We start from the raw sequence: 23,166 nt of genomic DNA, 5'->3' as shown, positions 1-23,166 counted from the left end.
CGGCCATTCTAGAATTTCTATGGAATAAAAGACTTTCATGACTTGTTATGGAAGACAAGACCGTTCATTAAATTCCCTTAGAAAATAAGACAAATCAGAAGGTAATTACCGCTTGGACTGACCGCTTTTAGCAATATTCCAGCAATTTCACCGCGGGGGACACCAGAAATGGGCTTCACACATTGTACCCCTATCAGGAATCGAGCCCGGGTTTTCGGCGTGACGAGCGAACGCTTTACCCACTAGGCTACCCAACCGCCGGGATAAGGATGATCGAACCCACGAACACAGATTCTGGCACTCCTAAAGGACGTCCTTGCCACCAATGGCCCCGATCACGTGATTACGACTATGGTGCTGTCAAAACAAAGATTAAATTAAGTTGAACGTTAGATTCGAACTCACAACAAGCACATCCCAGGTGTTGAGTCGACTTAAGCCACTGAGCCACTTGGCCTTCTTTTAGCGACAAATATTGTATATAATAACTTGTGTAGAGCTAAGATCAGTTCGTGCAAACAGTCCCAGGAGTTGAGCATTGTGCAAGCCTTGGGTCTGCTGTTTGCAATTCAGGAAATACTACTGATAGAGAGATTTTAATTTATTTGAAATATACACACTCGTGTAGTTGTAGAAATATACATAGGACCAATGAACAGAATAAAGCAAATGACATCGCCTGATTGATGTGTTTTACAATTAAATGAGATTTGTTTTAAGTGCGCGAGTGGATGTTGTTGCTTGTCTGTCTGTTTGTTGTTTAACGCCGCCCTCAGCAATATTCCAGCCCACATTGACTGTTACTTGTCATGTATTGCACGTGCATTGACTAAACCACTGGTTGACTCAGGCGTGTTTTTTGGGTAGCATGTTCCATCACTTTCAATCTTGCACTTTCCAATGTTTATAATAGTGGACACTTATGATGAAAGGAGGTGTCGTGATTCGCTGTGCAGAGTTGCGTCCCTTGGGCACGCCAGAAACCTATGATTGTGGGTTCGAATCCCGGTTCGCCCCAATTATGTTTCTAGGTTTGTCAGCACCATACCCGTGCTCGTGGGTTTCACGGAAGTGGTAAACGTCTGAGACCTGCATCACTTCGGGCTTTCCTCCCACATTAAGCTGACACGCCGTGACATAACTGGAATAATGTTAAAAGCGGCGTTAAACCCAACTCACTCACTCACTCATGATGAAAGGAATCATTTATAAATCCTGCTCTCACGAATCAATGAAGACACCATAACAGGCATAAGTATGATGTCATACAACATGTGACGTGAGGTGGGTTTAACGTCACGTTCAAGATTATTGCACGAATATAGCGCGTGTGCTGTTGATGATGTGTATGCAGTGTGTGTGTGTGTGTGTGTGTGTGTGTGTGTGTGTGTGTGTGTGTGTGTGTGTGTGTGTGTGTGTGTGTGTGTGTGTGGCTGCTTGAACTAGTCCGGATGTACGCCGGTTTTATAGTGTTAGCACACTGAGATAACATGGCTGTGTATTTACATTCACGATATAGTCAAACACTATTCCGTCATGTCCCAGTCCCCCCTACCCCCTCTCTCCCCTACCCCCACCCCGCCCACCAGCCCCCACCCCTCTCTACCCCCGAGATAATATTATGATCCGTCCTTTACACCTGATTTATAAACCTTAAGAGACGTCTTGCTATTGTTTTAAGGGGACTTTTAGCAGGTACCTTCTACAGTACATCTCTCTGTCCCAGGTAAGTTCCATGGAAAATCCTTGCAACTTTTGTACTTGAAGCCTAGTAAGTGGGACAGCCTTGTGGTATAAGCGTTGGCACGTCACACTGAAGACCCGTTTGTTGCCCATTATTGGTGTCCCCCGACGAGAAATTGCTGGAATAATGCTGTAAGTGGCGTAAAACCATACTCACTCACTTTTTCGAGTACACATACGCCAGAAAGATACATTTTACGTCTGTTTCGATAGGTTCATTAAAAGTTATTTGAAAATTTTGAATAAGATTTTTCTTTCGGTTTTTAGTACAGATCAATGTGAAGGCGTAAAGTCTGCAACGTAAATCTACGCGAGATCTGTTATTGTGTAGGTCTCGCGTGTATATATACATCTATAACGAGCAACGCACATTACGCTGTCAATTGATAGCGATCTGATCAGTCGATGCATTGTGTCACCACGGTGTATTTGTGTGATTCAAGCTTCAGAAATCGGACAATGGAATCGTGCAGTGAATACGAACTCCTGGCACACGCACAAGACACGTGCATCATTTTGACTTTATACAAAACACGGTGGTATAGATCACGACTTCTACACACAAAAGCTTACTTGTAGGACATGTACGACGATACATAACTCAAGTGGGGCTCATGTTTATAGATGGCTTGCCTCTACAGGGGGGACGGGGATCCCAGTGGTTTGACGCGCCGTAGAGTTGCGGCACTTAACCGTGACAGGATCCGCAGATCGAATTGGTTCGAATCCCGGACTCCCTCCAAATATAGTCTTTTGTCTCTAAATATAAAACGTCAATGCCAGCGAATATTCAGTGCCGATTATCAGCCAAAGTGGATTCAGTAGGGGGTAAAAGGTAAAATACTGGAACAAATTATGTGAATGGATCATTGAAAATCAGTGATGACACCAGGTGCTCGCGGAAAAGGTAAGCAGGTCCACCGGTAACATATCTGTGTTCGTAGAGTTTACCCAAGCGGTAAAGGCTTATGGCCACCGTCGTCTTAGGCGCCGCGATTCGCTGTGCAGAGTTGCGCCCCTTTGGGCACGCCAGAAACCTATGATTGTGGGTTCGAATCCCGGTTCACCCCGATTATGTTTCTAGGTTTGTCAGCACCATACCCGTGCTCGTGGGTTTCACGGAAGTGGTAAACGTCTGAGACCTGCATCACTTCGGGCTTTCCTCCCACATTATGCTGACACGCCGTGACATAACTTGAATAATGTTAAAAGCGGCGTTAAACCCAACTCACTCACTCACTCACTATGGCCAACGTCACTTCTGTCTTTCGAATTCCTCACAAATTAAGTAGACACGACATGTAATGCACGTTTAGAATTTAAACCTGTTTCAATAAAGTTCATATATTTCGGCAAAAAGTCAAATATGGGTAAGATGTATAATATATATTGAAATTAGATGTGCAAATCAGATTGACACGCACTTGCATAACACATATACCACCAGGACTTGCAATGAACTTGGTACAATATTAACATTAAAATGTACAACTTAACCAAACTCGGTTAATGCTGACAAGGACAATTAACAATTGTGACTACAACAGTCGCGGTAGCACAGGTGGTAGCGAGAAAGACAACAAATCAACACGTTGCAGTTTCGTATCCCACCGCCAGATTAATCCATTTATACTGCTAAAATAGCTTTTATCCACCCCACCCCACACAGTCACTTTTTTTCCTATTAAACGCTAATAAGACACAGAAAACATCACTATTTTAAATTACCTACAATGAATGTCAAGGAGGGTATACACATTTAATATAGACCCTAAACACGTTCAGCTGTTAAACACAACCCCAAACATGTTAAGACCGAAACATGTCTCAGTTATGGGACAAGGATCTGTTTACGTTTGTTTTTAGTACCCAAACACATTTTTTACAGTTCAGTGTAAGGTGACAGCATATTTGCAACTTCGGTTGGTTATTTCCAAGGAGTACATTCCATTTTCACAGACACTTTGGCACTGAAGCATACATCGTTGGGTTCCGAAGCTTGACATCTGTTTGAAGCTGTTCCTAAAAGGTTCTTGCAACGATTTGTGACTATGGAGGTGAGGTGAGGTGAGGTGAGGTGAAATTGGGTTAAACGTCGCGTCCCAGATTTATGCACTCATATAGCGACGTGCATGTACGTGTGTGTGTGTGTGTGTGTGTGTGTGTGTGTGTGTGTGTGTGTGTGTGTGTGTGTGTGTGTGTGTGTGTGTGTGTGTGTGTGTGGCTGATTGTACTAGTCCGGACTGATGCCGATTTAGAGTGCTAGCACACTGAGATACCATGCCGCAGTTTAACATGAATACCCCACTGAGACACAGTATTCTGACTCCGAGACGACCAGTCTTTGTTTTAGCCCCTTAATGCCGAGCGCCAAATAGGGTAACAACAAGTACCATTTTTTAACGTCTATTCGTTTGACGCGGCCGGGGATCAAACCCTGGATCTTCCGCTCTCCGGGCGGACGCTCTACCACTAGACCACGGAGGCGACGTGAGACTATGGAGGAATCCTGGGTTCACCACTTCCCGCCTGAGTCTAAACAACAGTCTGCAAGTACTTGTTCACAGCATGGTCCTCAGGGTTCCCGCCTGAGTCCAAACAACAGTCTGTAAGTACTTGTTCACTGCATGGTCCTCAGGTTTCCCGCCTGAGTCCAAACATAAATTTACAAGTACTTGTTCACTGCATGGTCCTCAGGTTTCCCTCCTGAGTCCAAACAACAGTCTGCAAGTACTTGTTCACTGCATGGTCCTCAGGTTTCCCGCCTGAGTCCAAAAAACAGTCTGCAAGTACTTGTTCACTGCATGGTCCTCAGGTTTCCCGCCTGAGTCCAAAAAACAGTTTGCAAGTACTTGTTCACTGCATGGTCCTCAGGTTTCCCGCCTGAGTCCAAAAAAACAGTCTGCAAGTACTTGTTCACTGCATGGTCCTCAGGTTTCCCGCCTGAGTCCAAACAACATTCTGCAAGTACTTGTTCACTGCATGGTCCTCAGATTTCCCTCCTGAGTCCAAACAACAGTCTGTAAGTACTTGTTCACTGCATGGTCCTCAAGTTTGTCCCATTTCCAAAAGGCACATGTCCCTGCTTATTGTCACAGCGAAACAATGTGCTCAACTGACTCATGTTTGCGGAGATACATCTCTTTGAAATCCTGCAATGTCCACCAGAAATGATTCACTATTCCGCAGTTCCTTCTACGCGAGGCTCACACTTTATCAGTCAATATGAACTAATAATAGCAATGGGCAATATACAACAGCATAACGACATGTAAATATTAGTAACTATTTTTTATATTACGTTAATTACAACATATTTTCTACGTCATATAAAACACAAATGTACAATATTTATATTTATGATATAGGTAGGTCTCGACAGGATAAAGCCAACGCAAAAAAAAGATATTCATATGCGGAACAAACTTGGCGGCGCACTTGTCGTTCGGCGATCGTGTCAGAACTAAACATCGGGAATTTGGAGAAACTACTGTGCTAATTCCTATCATTATAAAAAAATAAATCTAATATACTTAAAAAAACAATGTCTAGCTGTGGCGTACGTAGCCAAGGCATTTTACAAGTCTTGGTAACTTTGGAGATATCAACTGCGAAACAACTTCGCGAGGACACTTCGTAACGTTAGACAGACAGACACACTATAACAAAACGTAATCTTGGGTTAGATGCTTATTTCTAATGCGGGATATTTACCAGCCTCGAACACACTCACGTGATGCACGCACGCACACACGCACACATACACACTCTCTCTCACTCACTCACACACACATACACACGCACGCACGCACGCACGCACACGCACACGCACACGCACACGCACCCACACACACGTGCGCGGCATTAATCCCATTATACATCGCCTACAGTTGTAGCACCTGTTCTACGGTGGTGCCGTTCCAATAGTTCAATACACGCTTGCAGTTGGCGTGGCGCGACGTTTTAGGAAGTGAGTCCTGGTTTTCAGCATGAAAGTGATCCTCAGCATCACACTGTCGTAATAACATTAAATTATCCAGTTTTGACTCAGTGCACCTCCTTGGAGCGTTGAAGTTTCTTCACCTTCGACATGTTCTTGTTTTCCAGTCCCTGGAATTCACACTGACTCGCCAACACCATTAGGATCATGCAAAGATAAGTCACTATTTCCGGTGTTGCCAGTACCACCACATTCCTTGTCATCGTTGCCAGTACCACCATATTCCTTGTCATCGTTGCCAGTACCACCATATTCCTTGTCATCGTTGCCAGTACCACCACTTTCATTGTCATCGTTGCCAGTACCACCACATTCATTGTCATCGTTGCCAGTACCACCACATTCCTTGTCATCGTTGCCAGTACCACCACATTCCTTGTCATCGTTGCCAGCACCACCACATTCATTGTCATCGTTGCCAGTACCACCACATTCATTGTCATCGTTGCCAGTACCACCACTTTCATTGTCATCGTCGGAATCCCCAAACTCATCAAACGCTTGTAAAACCGACTCCTCGTTGTGTTGGTCACTCTGTTTTTCGGACTCGTCCACTCTTTCCAACATAGATTTATCAGATACATCGTTATCACCTTCATCGGGGCTCTTATCACTCCCTTTGTCAGATGTCCCCTCGAAGGATACTTCATTTTCTGGGAGAACATTTCCCCTAGAATCAGATTCCCCTGTATAATTGTGTTCCTTTGCCTTATCCTCGGTAGGCTCTGCAATTTCGTTGAACATACTTCCATCTGCCGTTGTTTCATCTGACCCAATGTCCTCAAGACCCCTTTGTGTGTTTGCGTTTACGTCTTCAGACTCTCCGGTATGATCGGGAACTGTTTCCTCCAGTTCTATTGCTGAAGTTGCCTCCGTTGTGCCAAGATCACCAGACTCCTCCCTTCCGTACCAAACACGTCCATTCCTTTCCTTATTTTCATAATCAGGTGACTGTGGCAGTCCCCCATTTGGATGCACCATTCCAGGGGAGGGAGGACGTTTTTCATAGGCTTTGCGAGCCTCCTCAACCGCATATTTCTGACTTCTTTTTCTACGCTTAACACAGATGATGATAATGATAATGATGAGGGCGATAAGGAGAACCACTCCAATAACTATAATAACAATTATCAGATACAATGGTAGAGGATCCTCTGGAGTAGTTGCTGTTTCTCCGGGCCTGGCAGTCGTGATGGGAGAAGATGTTCCTGGAAGCAAACGCAGATTAATTAATACATTGGTGAGTTTATAATAATTTCCTTTCCGCAATATACTTATTCAGAAATCTAGGTGACCCTCCCCATGTAACGTTATTGAATCTATATAGATAAGCTTTTATAAAATTAAACTCGTTAGATGACAGTGGCCCTATGACATGGGCAACAATTGTGCAAACTATTCTTTTGCAGTTGGTTGATAATTGCTAATTTATCACCCAAAACAGGCGTGCACAGGAGATATCGCTTGGGTCAGTTCAAGCGATTTCTAGTGGGCCATGTCGCTAAAATAAAATTAATAACAATGCTTTGCAGGCAATGCTGACGTCATCGGTTACCATGACGTCACATTTTAATGACATCATTAATAACTCCACCACTAAAGCTGGTTAGCAGTACTTTTTAATTCAAGGACTGCATGTGACAGTTTTCAAAATGAAAACGTTTGAAGAATGATGTAGGATGATAAATAGAATCTCCTCCTCATGGCTATTCCTCATTCAGACTTGTAACATGTGTTCCCGTGTTATTCAGGTGAACAATTTGCTTGCCTTTGCATGTGTTTGTAACGGGTGCCACCGGTTGGGCAGGATACGCTGGTATCATCACTGTTTGACAGTGATTCATAAACATTTGTTTATCTTAATCTCAAATATATCCGCACTCGTCGGAGATTCAAACTTTTATTGACTCATGTTCATAATACTGTTTAATATTAAAAAACATTCGGGTTACATAAACTTGTCTGATAACTTGCAACAGTCAAGGTCGTCCTCTATACATGATTCAAGATGTTACTATTATAAGCACTTTAAAACAATCTTAAATGTAGAACATATTTATGAACTGACATCCCTTGACACTTGAAAGTACTTCTTCGATTGTGATACAGTAAATACATAGATATTGAAAGTGGTAGTAACGACAAGATGGAGTGTAACCAGCGCCTGTGTGTACATCGTGAATCTGAAGGCCTGAAGTGTGGAAAACGAAATGCATGTTTTTACTTGTTTGTCATCAATAGCCTGACATTAGGACGAAGTATATCTGTAAGCTAGTCAAAAGCCGTATACTTTTCTTACACTTGGGAGGAGGCCATAACGTCATCCTGGACTGATATGACGTTGCCCTGGAATTTCATTGACGTCATGACACAATAAATGTCGTCACATGCTTCCGTTATAACTCGCCTGGTTAGCAGGATGTGAAAAATACTTTACAAAAAGTAAATCAAAAGTTGTTTTGATAAACATTGATGTAACTTAATATCTAATTAACGTTTTACCCCTTTCCCCAGGTCAAACTGATCCTTTTTTCAAAATTCGGATCATAAAGAAAAACATGTTTCAATCGATCAGATTACAGCAAAAACACCCATTCTTTTCACAATTACATTTGAGGTCAACATTAAGTGTTTAGTTCACATTATCACACAGTAATTTATGAACTGCCTCTAAAATTTTAAAATTTTAGTTAACTTAATTGATATGTAAAGTTTTGCTAAATGGGAAAATGAGGACAGATCTAGATGTGTGTATACAAGCCAGGTCCCGAGGAAGATCGCCTGCATATGCCATTGACTCTGAAGCCAATAAACGCATAGTGTGTAAGGCCTTTCATTTGTCGCAAACCCAATTATTTAACATTATTTAACACAATACTGTAGTGGGTGGCAGGCACACTGTGAAGGGTGGAATTGCCTGCATGTTTCCTGCTGCCGTAACCTATGCATAGTTATGTTAACATAGGCCACAACTACACCGACACTCAAGGGCTTCAGCTACATCATCTGTATGGTCATATTAAAAGATTTGTTTAAGAAAAGATAATACCCCAGCCACACACCTCATGGTCACCTACAGATTGTCAAATGGTTGGTGCCTAAGATAGTAACATAAACAAAGTCTCACCGCCTGTCTTCATACAACACACGCTTGAAGCCTCAGTCGACCCGTTATTAGCATCCTTGATCTTCCATACACCAATATCCGTCTTTTCCAAAGATTTTATAGTTAGTGTAGAGTGAGTATCATTCTTGGTGGCACTGTATCCAGACACGATACTGCAGTTGGGGTTGCATGTGACAACAGATATGTTATCAGTTGGTCGCACCCAGATAAACCCTTCATAGCTGCCCCTGTCTCCAGTTATTCTGTATTCTGCGCTAAGGGTAGCGTCCCCACCAGGGCAGAGGGTCTGGCCAGAACATACATCTGTACAGAAAACAATCAGGTTGAACATGTTACAATCATATGGTGAAACAAGCGTGCGCTTCCAGAAATGTGTTGGTGCCAGTTTTGCTGAAATATATCTAATAATAGTTGTTTAAACGTATTTCCGGTGTCTTGTGAGATCCATACAAAGGTAAATCCAGAATTAAAAAACATGCTTCTTACGCCAGACACCCGACTCGTTTTCCCTTCATCATCTAATTGCTTAAGCATTTTGTAACATTGAAATGGTGCCTGTGTCATTCCATTATTAATATCTATACCCCATATGTAACAACACGCAGCTGGCTATGAACATATATACGACTGCTGCCTTATTCGAAGCAGATTTACCATTGCACAAAAGTCGCTCAAAATACAAAGTATGGACGTTTTCAATGGTTTAAAATGATATAACATGCACATTATGCTGCCTATGTATATATGCCGCTACTACATTAACAGTAAAGCTAAACAGCCTGCGTTGTTGACAAAACTGTTCATGAATGAGGTAAGACAGTAAACTAGAAAGACGAACTTCTGGAAATGCTTACGACTGTTAGGAGTAAGATAAAACACAAGCCGATTCTTACTGATCACTTTAATGCGTATTGATAAAACTTCGAATGCAGACTCTTCAAAAACGATATGTTTTGTTGACGTACCATTCTCTGTGGAGTTGTCTGTTGGTGTTGACGACGTTGTTGTCGAATCGCTGTTGTCTGAAACGTATACAAATCGTAAACATATAAAACCCATTTAATTATAATAATTAAGATGTCGTGCTGTGATTATATAAGAAATATCTGGTTGGCCCATTGTTAAATTCTTACATTTATTATTAATATTTGACCTTGGGTCAAGGAAACCGTTTTGCGGATGAAGAACCAAAGACATTTGTATAAGATTGTGTTCTCTTCAGCACTCTCTCTGTGAAAACATCAGCATCACTCCGTGTTACAATGTGGAGAATATAGTGGTCTTTAAGTTTCCAGCGGTTCGGTTGAATTTTTTATAATCTTAAATTTTGGAGGGGGTTTCTATTAGAGACGAATATATTATCGGTCTTTAAAAAAGGAGGAACCGAACAGTTTTTTAAAAAAAACATTCAGCTTGCCAAGAGAACAATGTATTTTGGTAAAACATATTTTCTGGAACACATGATTTAAAACAATTATCTTTAACACCCACCCATCCGCAACATACATACACACACACACCAGACACCCAACTCGTTTCCCTTCATCATCTAATTGCTTAAGCATTTTGTAACATTGAAATGGTGCCTGTGTCATTTCATTATTAATATCTATACCCAATATTCCAACACGCAGCTGGCTATGAACATATATACGACTGCTGCCTTATTCGAAGCAGATTTACCATCGCTTAAAAGTCGCTCAAAATACAAAGTATGGACGTTTTCAAATAATTTAAAATTATATAACATGCACATTATGCTGCCTATGTATATATGCCGCTACTACATGAACAGTAAAGCTAAACAGCCTGCGTTGTTGACAAAACTGTTCATGAATGAGGTAAGACAGTAAACTAGAAAGACGAACTTCTGGAAATGCTTACGACTGTTAGGAGTAAGATAAAACACAAGCCGATTCTTACTGATCACTTCAATGCTTGTGAATAAAACTTTGAATGCAGACTCTTTAAAAACGATATGTTTTGTTGACGTACCATTCTCTGTGGAGTTGTCTGTTGGTGTTGACGACGTTGTTGTCGAATCGCTGTTGTCTGAAACGTATAAAAATTGTAAACATATAAAAAAACCCATTTAATTATAATAATTAAGATGTCGTGCTGTGATTATATAAGAAATATCTGGTTGGCCCATTGTTAAATTCTTACATTTATTATTAATATTTGACCTTGGGTCAAGGAAACCGTTTTGCGGATGAAGAACCAAAGACATTTGTATAAGATTGTGTTCTCTTCAGCACTCTCTCTGTGAAAACATCAGCATCACTCCGTGTTACAATGTGGAGAATATAGTGGTCTTTAAGTTTCCAGCGGTTCGGTTGAATTTTTTATAACCTTAAATTTTGGGGGTGTTTCTATTAGAGACGAATATATTATCGGTCTTTAAAAAAGGAGGAACCGAACAGTTTTTTTTTAAAACATTCAGCTTGCCAAGCGAACAATGTATTTGGGTAAAACATATTTTCTGGAACACATGATTTAAAACAATTATCTTTAACACCCACCCATCCGCAACATACATACACGCACACACCAGACACCCGACTCGTTTTCCCTTCATCATCTAATTGCTTAAGCATTTTGTAACATTGAAATGGTGCCTGTGTCATTCCATTATTAATATCAATACCCAATATTCCAACACGCAGCTGGCTATGAACATATATACTACTGCTGCCTTATTCGAAGCAGATTTACCATTGCACAAAAGTCGCTCAAAATACAAAGTATGGCCGTTTTCAATGGATTAAAATGATATAACATGCACATTATGCTGCCTATGTATATATGCCGCTACTACATTAACAGTAAAGCTAAACAGCCTGCGTTGTTGACAAAACTGTTCATGAATGAGGTAAGACAGTAAACTAGAAAGACGAACTTCTGGAAATGCTTACGACTGTTAGGAGTAAGATAAAACACAAGCCGATTCTTACTGATCACTTCAATGCTTGTGAATAAAACTTTGAATGCAGACTCTTTAAAAAAGATATGTTTTGTTGACGTACCATTCTCTGTGGAGTTGTCTGTTGGTGTTGACGACGTTGTTGTCGAATCGCTGTTGTCTGAAACGTATAAAAATCGTAAACATATAAAAAACATTTAATTATAATACTAGTAATAAAGATGCCGTGCTGTGATTATATAAGAAATATCTGGTTGACCCATTGTTAAATTCTTACATTTATTATTAATATTTTACCTTGGGTCAAGGAAACCGTTTTGCGGATGAAGAGCCAAAGACATTTGATAAGAATGATATTTGATATAAGATTGTGTTCGCTTCAGCACTCGCTCTGTGAAAACATCAGCATCACTCCGTGTTACTTTTTTGAGAATATAGTGGTCTTTAAGTTTCCAGCGGTTCGGTTCCAGCGAACAATTTATTTGGGCAAAACATATTTTCTGGAAGAAATGATTTTAAACAATTGTCTTTAACATCCACCCATCCGCAACATACATACACACGCACGCACGCACGCACGCACACACGCACGCACGAACACACACGCACACACACACACGCACGCACGCACGCACTCACGTACGCACGCAGGCACACACACACACACACACACGCACACACACACACTCACACACACACACACGCACGCACACACACATAGGGAGCTAGCGCCCACAATGGATGAAGTCTTACCGCTATAAGTCAGATTACACACGCTAGAAATCAGAACCGAACCGGCATTAGCATCCTCGATCTTCCATACACCAATATCCGCATCCATATTCACAGATTCTATAGTTAGTGTAGAGTGAGTATCATTCTTGGTGGCACTGTATCCAGACACGGCACTGCAGTTGGGGTTGCATGTGACAACATATCTGTTATCAGTTGGTCGCACCCAGATAAACCCTTCATAGCTGCCCTTGTCACCAGTTATACTGTATTCTGCGCTGAGGGTAGCGTCCCCACCAGGGCAGAGGGTCTGGCCAGAACATACATCTGTACAGAAAACAATCAGGTTTTAGGTGAGATGAAATGGGGTTTAACGTCAAGATTATTGCACTTATATAGCGACGTGCATGCACGTGTGTGTGTTTTTGTGTGTGGCTTCCTGTACTAGTCAAGACTAATGCCCTTTTTATAGTACAAGCCCACTGAGAAACCATACCGCAGTTTAACGAGATTGCTCCACTCAGACAGTTTACTGACTCCAAGCCGACCAGTCCTTAATGCCGAGGGCCAGGCAGGGCAACAACAAGTGCCACCTTTCAATGTTTTTTGGTATGGATCGAACCCCGGACTAGCCGCTCTCCTTGCAGAAGCTCTACCACCAGACCATGGAGGCGGTCATTTTGAGGTGACACCTTTCGTAATTATATGTAAGACCCCGGTCAGGTTACATCAGAATTCAGGTTTGTAAATACAAACGTTCAACTCACCACTACTAATGCAGGCCAGCCATGCCAGTGTCAGTACACACAACTTGCCGTGATCCAGCATCTTAGTCAGCTTTCAACTATAATAATAATAATATTAATAATAATAATAATAATAATAATAACAACAACAACAACAACAACAACAACAACAACAACGAGAACAACAACAACAATAACAATAATAATAATAAAAAGAAGGAGGAGAAGAACACGGGGCAGTATATAACGAAATCTGCGTAAATATACCGATAATATGATACTACATTTAGGGTATCAAATATATAATTTGACTGTATGCAACGTACACGTGCATTGATGAAGCTACAGTTATATCAAGTTGTGCGAGCTATGGGTGTAGCTGTCTACCGTCATGTGTGCACGGCTTTAGCATTAAGATTGTCTTAGTGCACATGCCATTACTTAACACCCTGGCTGCTTCAATAGCAAAGGCACGTTGTTATAAAACAGGCATTGCGTGTACGCCCTTTATCACTTACAACAAAATACAAACAGAGGAAATTATAGCCATTTTAAAAAACCGATATCAATGAGTTACAATTTCGTTATAACATGCACGGATAATACGTCTAAAAAGTAGTCATTTGTATGAGAGGGTGGATATAAAATTATATATTTCGGTCAGGATTTGTTTCATGTCAAATATGATCATAACTACGGCATGCGCTCATGTAAGTCACTCTGTTGTCTGGGGTCCGTGAAATACAACTGAGGGCATTAACTCCAACCGTCACCCTTCTCCTGGAATCACTGCTCGGGACTGAGAATTGTGCATGTAAATATTTATGACTTGCGACGAATGTGTGATCAATGACTCATGCACAGGGCTATTATGTGCGGGCGTTTGAGTGGGGCAGCAATGCCGACATTCACTCGTCTATTCATTCGCTCTAACATTCACACGGTAGAGAATAGAACCAGTTGAATGTACACGTAACCTTTTCATGAATATTCTACTGGAATATTGTACAAAGAAAAGAGGAGCTTACTCAGACATAATATCCAGTGCCACGGGCAGCCCTGACTCCAAGGGAGCCCAGGCAGGGGGGGAGGGGGGGGGGGGGGGGGGGGGGACGATATGTCAATATACGCTGGAATATATCAATGTACATGTATATCAATATACGTTGTTGTATATCAACATACATGTATATCAGTATACGCTGGTATATATCAACATACATGTTTATCAAATATCCTGGTGTATATCAACATACATGTAATGTAAATCAATATACCCTTGTGTATATCAACATACATGCATATCAAATTACCTGGTATATATCAACATACATGCATATCAAATACCCTGGTCTATATCACCAGACATGTATATCAAATACCCTGGTATATATCAACATACATGTACATGTATTTCAAATACTCTGGTGTATATCAACACACATTTATATCAATATACCCTGGTGTATATCAACCTACATGTATATCAATATACGCTGGTGTAAATCAACCTACATGAATATCAATAAACCCTGGTGTATATCAACCTACATGTAAATCAATATACGCTGGTGTAAATCAACATGTATATGAAATTACCCTGCTGTATATCAACATACATGTATATCAATATACCCGGGTGTATATCAGCCTACATGTATATCAATATACGCTTTTGTAAATCAACCTACATGTATATCAATATACCCTGGTGTATATCAACCTACATGTATATCAATATATGCTTGTGCATATCAACCTACATGTATATCAATATACCCTAGTGTATATCAACCTACATGTATATCAATATATGCTGGTGTATATCAACCTACATGTATATCAATATACGCTGGTGTAAATCAACATGTATATCAAATTACCCTGGTGTATATCGATATATTTGTATGTTTGTTGTTTAACGCCGCACTCAGCAATATTCCAGCTATATGACGGTGGTCTGTAAATAAACGAGTCTGGACCAGACAATCCTGTGATTCACATCATGATCATCGATCCACGCAATTGGGATACGATGATATGCATCAACCAAGTTAGCGAGCTGACCACCCGATCCCGTTAGTCGCCTCTTACGACAAGCATGGACGGTCTTTTACAGCAAGCACGGGTTGCTGAAGGCCTATTCGACCCTGGATCTTTATACTGATATGTATATATGTTGATATACACCAGGGTCTGTTGATATCCATGTATGTTGATATGTAGCAGGGTTCTTAGATAAACATCGATTTTGATGCAGAACACAGGTACAATCATTAGTCAGGTGTTGTGCTTGACTGTCAGGCATATATCAGACCACAGGTACATTCATTAGTCAGGTGTTGTGCTTGACTGTCAGGTTCATATCAGAATACAGGTACACTCATTAGTCAGGTGTTGTGCTTGACTGTCAGGTATATATCAGACCACAGGTACACTCATTAGTCAGGTGTTGTGCTTGACTGTCAGGTTCATAGCAGAACACAGGTACACTCATTAGTCAGGTGTTGTGCTTGACTGTCAGGTTCATAGCAGAATACAGGTACACTCATTAGTCAGGTGTTGTTCTTGACCGTCAGGTTCATATCAGAATACAGGTACACTCATTAGTCAGGTGTTGTGCTTGACTGTCAGGTATATATCAGAACACAGGTACAATCATTAGTCAGGTGTTGTGCTTGACTGTCAGGTATATATCAGAACACAGGTACAATAATTAGTCAGGTGTTGTGCTTGACTGTCAGGTTCATATCAGAATACAGGTACACTCATTAGTCAGGTGTTGTGCTTGACTGTCAGGCATATATCAGACTACAGGTACACTCACTAGTCAGGTGTTGTGCTTGACTGTCAGGTTCATATCAGAATACAGGTACACTCATTAGTCAGATGTTGTGCTTGACTGTCAGGTATATATCAGACCACATGTACACTCATTAGTCAGGTGTTGTTCTTGACCGTCAGGTTCATATCAGAATACAGGTACACTCATTAGTCAGGTGTTGTGCTTGACTTTCAGGTATATATCAGAACACAGGTACAATCATTAGTCAGGTGTTGTGCTTGACTGTCAGGTATATATCAGAACACAGGTACAATAATTAGTCAGGTGTTGTGCTTGACTGTAAGGTTCATATCAGAATACAGGTACACTCATTAGTCAGGTGTTGTGCTTGACTGTCAGGTATATATCAGAACACAGATACACTCATTAGTCAGGTGTTGTGCTTGACTGTCAGGTATATATCAGAACACAGGTACAATAATTAGTCAGGTGTTGTGTTTGACTGTCAGGTTCATATCAGAACACAGGTACACTCATTTAGTCAGGTGTTGTGCTTGACTGTCAGGTTTATATCAGAACACAGGTACAATAATTAGTCAGGTGTTGTTCTTGACTGTCAGGCATATATCAGAACACAGATACACTCATTTAATCAGGTGTTGTTCTTGACTGTCAGGTATATGTCAGAACACAGATACCCTCATTTAGTCAGGTGTTGTGCTTGACTGTCAGGTATATATCAGAACACAGGTACCCTCATTTAGTCAGGTGTTGTTCTTGACTGTCCGGTATATATCAGAACACAGGTACCCTCATTTAGTCAGGTGTTGTTCTTGACTGTCCGGTATATATCAGAACACAGGTACCCTCATTTAGTCAGGTGTTGTTCTTGACTGTCCGGTATATATCAGAACACAGGTACAATCATTTAGTCAGGTGTTGTTCTTGACTGTCCGGTATATATCAGAACACAGGTACCCTCATTTAGTCAGGTGTTGTTCTTGACTGTCCGGTATATATCAGAACACAGGTACCCTCATTTAGTCAGGTGTTGTTCTTGACTGTCCGGTATATATCAGAACACAGGTACCCTCATTTAGTCAGGTGTTGTTCTTGACTGTCCGGTATATATCAGAACACAGGTACCCTCATTTAGTCAGGTGTTGTTCTTGACTGTCAGGTATATATCAGAACACAGGTACCCTCATTTAGTCAGGTGTTGTTCTTGACTGTCCGGTATATATCAGAACACAGGTACCCTCATTTAGTCAGGTGTTGTTCTTGACTGTCAGGTATATATCAGAACACAGGTACAATCATTAGTCAGGTGTTGTTCTTGACTGTCAGGTATATATCAGAACACAGGTACAATCATTAGTCAGGTGTTGTGCTTGACTGTCCGGTATATATCAGAACACAGAAACACTCATTTAGTCAGGTGTTGTGCTTGACTGTCAGGTATATATCAGAACACAGATACCCTCATTTAGTCAGGTGTTGTGCTTGACTGTCAGGTATATATCAGAACACAGATACACTCATTTAGTCAGGTGTTGTGCTTGACTGTCAGGTATATATCAGAACACAGATACCCTCATTTAGTCATATGTTGTTCTTGACTGTCAGGTTTATATCAGAACACAGGTACAATCATTAGTCAGGTGTTGTGCTTGACTGTCAGGTATATATCAGAACACAGGTACAATCATTAGTCAGGTGTTGTGCGTGACTTTCAGGTATATATCAGATATGTCAACATTAACTCCTGAGCATGAGAAAGTATACACCAATGTTTGATGGTTGCTAAAGTGAAACGTAATGGATTGGTTATTTGATGGTGATGTATACCATACGGGAATCATAGGCTGTACTTCATACTCTTAAAGTAACGAGAACTGTATTCAAAAGGTAGGCCAAGTTCGGCTATTGTTCAACAGACTGTATGCAACGAAAGCCACACGTCAAGTCATGTTAAGCCTGTCCTGCGGGAGGTTTATATTCCCGAAGAATAGATTGTCGTCATATTTCTTCCAGGTTGGTTTGACTTCAGTCGGACATACATGTTCAGTTGTTGTTGGTTGCGTATAGCAACTCGCTAAAGACAATGACTAAAGTATCAGTGACAAGCTCGACTGGAATTCTATCGCAAAAAACAAATTGTCCCAGGAATTTCTTTAAAAAAATAATTATTCTTCAGTCTGAAAAAAACAAAAAACTTGTCTGCCTCAAAATTTACATTGTTGCAAGGGTTTTATATTTTTTAGAAATGTTCAGGCTCATAGTTTTAACATTTACAATATTTGGTTTTGACAAAATATCTCATCTGCAAACGAAACCCCGGGTCGGTCCCTCGTGGTGAGTATATTTCCGCAGAAAACATGAACAGATGTAACGACGGGCTGTTAGGTATCAGAGAGGGGCGGGGTATGTAGAGCAGTCTGTGTCCACCGCTAAATCGTCGGGTCTTGGTCGGGTCTTGCTATGGTTGATTCAACCAATACGGGATCACATCGACCTGCTATTTTTGATCGATACGTGTATTCCAAACACAGATATAAACAATACTAATATACACAATCACTTACATATATGAACTGTCAATACACTACCATAAATACTCACAAATGCTTGTGAACTTATCCAAAAGTTGAACACAATTAATAACGGTCTCCTTCCTTGCGTGCAATGTATCGTATATCAAACTCACTCAAGAGGGAGACTCACGTAGACTGCGAGTGTCTTGTAACGCTGTCTGTCTATGTTACCTGGACGTTAAGAGGCTATTATAACTTCGTGTGTTATAATATCTAGTACACAGCGCATATGAATGAAGCTTTTACACTGACTTTACATTTCGTTCAAAGTATTATGTTGGAAGTCATTTTGTGAATCGATAATAGGGTTAAGAGGGTGGGTATTGGCTATGAATACACGGATTTCATTTGGCACAGTCCTCTCCCGTGGGACACAAATCAGTTTTATTGACAGCTCGTAATCTAGATTTAAACGGTTACCCATGACTACAGGACTACACAATTATACTCATATCGGAGGGCGGTAGGGTAGCCTAGTGGTTAAAGCGTTTGCTCGTCACGCCGAAGACCCGGGTCCCGACATGGGTACAATGTGTGAAGCCAACTTCTGGTGTCCCCTGCCGTGATATTGCTGGAATATTGCTAAAAGCGGCGTAAAACCATACTCACTCACTCACTCATATCGGCTGATTTCACTGGAGATAATGGTCAATCTATCTAATCAAAACACACTTAGAGAATATCCCCCTGACGTCGCTGTGAGTCTGAAACGGGCCTCGTCGTCAACCCATGTCGTCACCATGTAATCGTTGAAATCTTGGCACCTTGCCACCTCAGGTGATGTCGATAGAGGAAGCTCTTTAAGTTTGGGAACGAAGGAAGATGTGGAACGTTTTCTGGAGTCTGGCGACCGACTCCTGCATTGTAGATGGCCTGGACAGGTGCCGCCTCTTCTCTGGTCGGTTCCCTCAAAGTACTGACACACTTGACAGGAGTCTGATCTCTAAGTGGATGGCAGTGGTCCGAGACATCTTTAAGGAAGTCCCTAACAGTGGAACATTTCCCACGGCAGGTCTTGATGATACATCTCCTGTGTGTGGTCTGGCCTCTGGTTCGATTCTTAGAGTAAGTGAACTCATCGAGGAATACTTGTGGGGTTCCTCTCTGAGACTCTATGTACTCAACTCTGCATATACCAGCCATGGTGGTGACACCTTACTGACTTAGGCTACATGTTATATAGTACGGTACCTATAGTACATGTAGACCCGTGAAGATCCGGGGTAGAATAGGTCTTCAGTAACCCATGCTTGCCGTAAAAGACGACTAACGAGATCGGGTGGTCAGGCTCGCTGACTTGGTTGATGCATGTCATCGTGTCCCAATTGCGTGGTTCGATGTTTATGATGTCAATCCCTGAATTGTCTGGTCCAGACTCGATTATTTACAGACCGCCGTCATATAGCTGGAATATTGCTGAGTGCGGCGTAAAACAACAAACCAACCAACCAAATATAGTACATGTGAGATTAGATCAGGTTATGGAGATGTTTAATCTATTTAACGTGTTCTTATTCTAACATCGTATTTAACATCGTTTGTTAATCTTCACTGAGTTTCCTATATTCAATATCACTGGAAAAAAACTTCTCTAAATCGTTGCTGATAAAACACACGCAACCCGACACAGATCAAACGCAACTTTAATTAGTTCATTAATTAGTAGGTAAGACCAGGCAGTTGCACTGGTCACACTTGACTGGTCTGTCTGACTATTGGGTCGTCTGACTTATGGGATGTCTGACTATTGGGTCGTCTGACTAATGGGATGTCTGACTATTGGGTCGTCTGACTAATGGGATGTCTGATTATTGGGTCGTCTGACTTATGGGATGTCTGACTATTCGGTCGTCTGACTAATGGGATGTCTGACTATTGGGTCGTCTGACTAATGGGATGTCTGACTATTGGGTCGTCTGACAAATTGGATGTCTGACCATGGGTCGTCTGACAAATGGGATGTCTGACTATTGGGTCGTCTGACTAATGGGATGTCTGACTATTGGGTCGTCTGACAAATGGGATGTCTGACATTGGGAGTAAACCAGATCAATCTGTGATATAGGGAAGCACGTGCGAAGAAATATCAGTGAATCGAGGAGGTCATAAATTTGTTTCAAAACTTCCTGCACCACGAGGGTTCCAGGCGTATGCGTGAGTGGGTCGGTGTGCGGGTTATTCCTGTCGTCTATCTTTATATCTTACACAAGGGCCCGATGAATAATCATTATGATCTAAGCCTGGATACACAAACACGGTCGTTCAAGTAGCCGAAGTCGTGAATCACGAAGGCCTTGCTCGATGACAGGGTATTGTTGTTAAACGTTCTACCCAACACGAAACGTTGTACGAATGGACGGTTCTGTGCACAAAGCGCCTGTGTATTACATGATATATGTGTTGATGTTATGAGTTGTATGTACGTGTTTCGTTTGTTGTGTGTATGGAAATAAACTTCATTTAAAATGCGTCAAATTCCATTCACCACGCGACTGCTCCTAGCGCTGCATTATCATAACCCCGGTCAATGGACCAGCGTAAGTCTAGTTTCATTTCATCTACAATCCCTAGGGAGTATACAACCGAGGCTGTCTCATGACGCGCTAGGTTAGCAGTTACATTATCATCTCATCCTACCGGGTACCCGTTCACTGCTGGGTGAACAGAGGCATAGTTAACATGCTTAAGGGACCATTTCAAAAGTTCAATGTCGGATAAAAATATTAATTCCTTAACATACCCCATAACGTCTTAAAAAATAATTTTAAAATGTTAAATTCCCGAATTTAATGACCTCTTCATGTCACGCATTCTTGTGTTTTGCCCTGCTTCGTCAGAACGTTTATTCGGCGAATGAAGTAAATTAACTAGGTGATGACAGTTATTGGTAGTTTGTCAATAGATCAAATCTGCCATAATATACTGGGCACTGCACCAGATGGACTATTGCAGCCGACGAAAAAACCTTTTCGGGTGAACAGATGGGCCAGGATGTATTTAATGACAACTCCCAACAGTATATGAATATAAATAGGATCGGAGTCTTTGTTTAGTTTTCTTACTACATAAAGCATTGAGAAATCAGGTAAGATGATTTTGTCGGATGGAAAATTTGCAATGCCATTTACCCCATACCCCTAAACTTAAAGAATTGAGATTTTTATCCAACATGGAACTTTTGCCCTGGTCGTCGAGATCTCCAGAACTCAACCCAATCGAACATCTCTGGGATGAACTCGATCGACATGTACGTCAACGTCAGAACACGCCGCAGACACTCCCACAACTGGCCAACACGTTACAAGAAGAATGGCGCAGATTCCGCAGGACAGAATTCGTACACTTATCCAGTCAGTACCGAGGAGATGCAGAGCCGTGATTGCTGCCCGGGGCGGTCACACGAGATAGAGTTCAGCGCAAACTTGTGGCCTTATGTGACATGACAATGAACAGTTTTCATTGCCTTTGTACAACATGTGACTATCGAGCTCCAAAATTTCATATTTGTATCTATCATATTAAATTAAATATATCGACTCTATTAGGTACAATAAATTTACTAAAAATCTACCTGTGCGTTTTCTTTTTTTGAAGAGTGTATATATATTTCAGCTTGAATCGGTGATTTGTCAAAAGAATCTCACAGTGCATATGATTTGCACACAATGCAGAGCTTTAGGTCACATTGAACCCATTTCAACCGGATTTCCGATTAGAGATGTCGAATTCCTATGTTTTCCAATTAACGATCTGGCAGGAATATAAGTTTGCACCTTAACTTGATTTGAGTATAAACAGGTGTTTATATTTTTTATAACAAACAAATAAATAACCCCAACCCAACACAAACCCTCATCGCCGAAAATGAAACTCTTGAAAGCAGCCAACATGCATTGGTGCATTCTCCTCGAGTTGGAAGTCCTCACCTTGCAGTCCGATGTGCATTCTCCTCGAGTTGGAAGTCCTCACCATGCAGTCCGATGTGCATTCTCCTCGAGTTGGAAGTCCTCACCATGCAGTCCGATGTGCATTCTCCTCGAGTTGGAAGTCCTCACCATGCAGTCAGATGTGCATTCTCCTCGAGTTGGAAGTCCTCACCATGCAGTCCGATGTGCATTCTCCTCGAGTTGGAAGTCCTCACCATGCAGTCAGATGTGCATTCTCCTCGAGTTGGAAGTCCTCACCATGCAGTCAGACGTCGGAGTTATTGTTCCGTCAGGTTTCTGCAGCGCTTGTTGCTGTATCAGTTTTGCGCTCCTGTGTTTGAATGCTGTACTTACCTACTGTTTGTTTATTTGTTGTTTAACGCCGCGCTCAGCAATATCTCAGCTAAATGACATTGTGCTTTGTATTTTACTGCCACTTCCTTTATAGGTCTACGTAAGGCATCGTTTGCTTGGCATTCGTGTGATTTTCATTGGTCTCCTTACATTTACCATGGCGTTCACTGCAGCAGTCAACGAGGGTCCCACCCCTGCGAAGTATGTGGACCAGGACGTTGTTGCCAGGACTCTGC

At 41.5% G+C, this 23,166-nt stretch overlaps 1 protein-coding gene across 5 annotated transcripts; it reads right to left on the bottom strand.

The window, feature by feature from the left end:
- Positions 1-4,157: 4,157 nt before the first annotated feature.
- LOC124112972 (mucin-21-like) lies at positions 4,158-18,871 on the bottom strand. 5 transcript variants are annotated; one of them, XM_048398276.1, is made up of 9 exons: positions 18,679-18,822; positions 13,293-13,369; positions 12,547-12,852; positions 11,897-11,953; positions 10,866-10,922; positions 9,836-9,892; positions 8,871-9,173; positions 6,202-6,951; positions 4,158-6,171 (listed from the first exon to the last, which is right to left on the bottom strand). In XM_048398276.1, the coding sequence occupies exons 2-9, from the start codon at positions 13,351-13,353 to the stop codon at positions 5,861-5,863; spliced, it is 1,902 nt and encodes a 633-aa protein (XP_048254233.1). In that variant the 5' UTR covers positions 13,354-13,369; positions 18,679-18,822; the 3' UTR covers positions 4,158-5,860. The 5 variants fall into 5 exon arrangements, with proteins under 5 accessions (XP_048254233.1, XP_048254232.1, XP_048254231.1 ...); XM_048398275.1 differs by having other exon boundaries at positions 4,159-6,951; positions 18,764-18,871; XM_048398274.1 differs by having other exon boundaries at positions 4,159-6,951.
- Between the last annotated feature and the right edge of the window lie 4,295 nt (positions 18,872-23,166).

This window comes from Haliotis rufescens, unplaced genomic scaffold (assembly GCF_023055435.1).
Source record: "Haliotis rufescens isolate VD_foot unplaced genomic scaffold, xgHalRufe1.0.p SCAF_18, whole genome shotgun sequence".
Classification (NCBI taxonomy): domain Eukaryota; kingdom Metazoa; phylum Mollusca; class Gastropoda; order Lepetellida; family Haliotidae; genus Haliotis; species Haliotis rufescens.
This window is presented reverse-complemented; position numbering and strand designations above follow the sequence as displayed.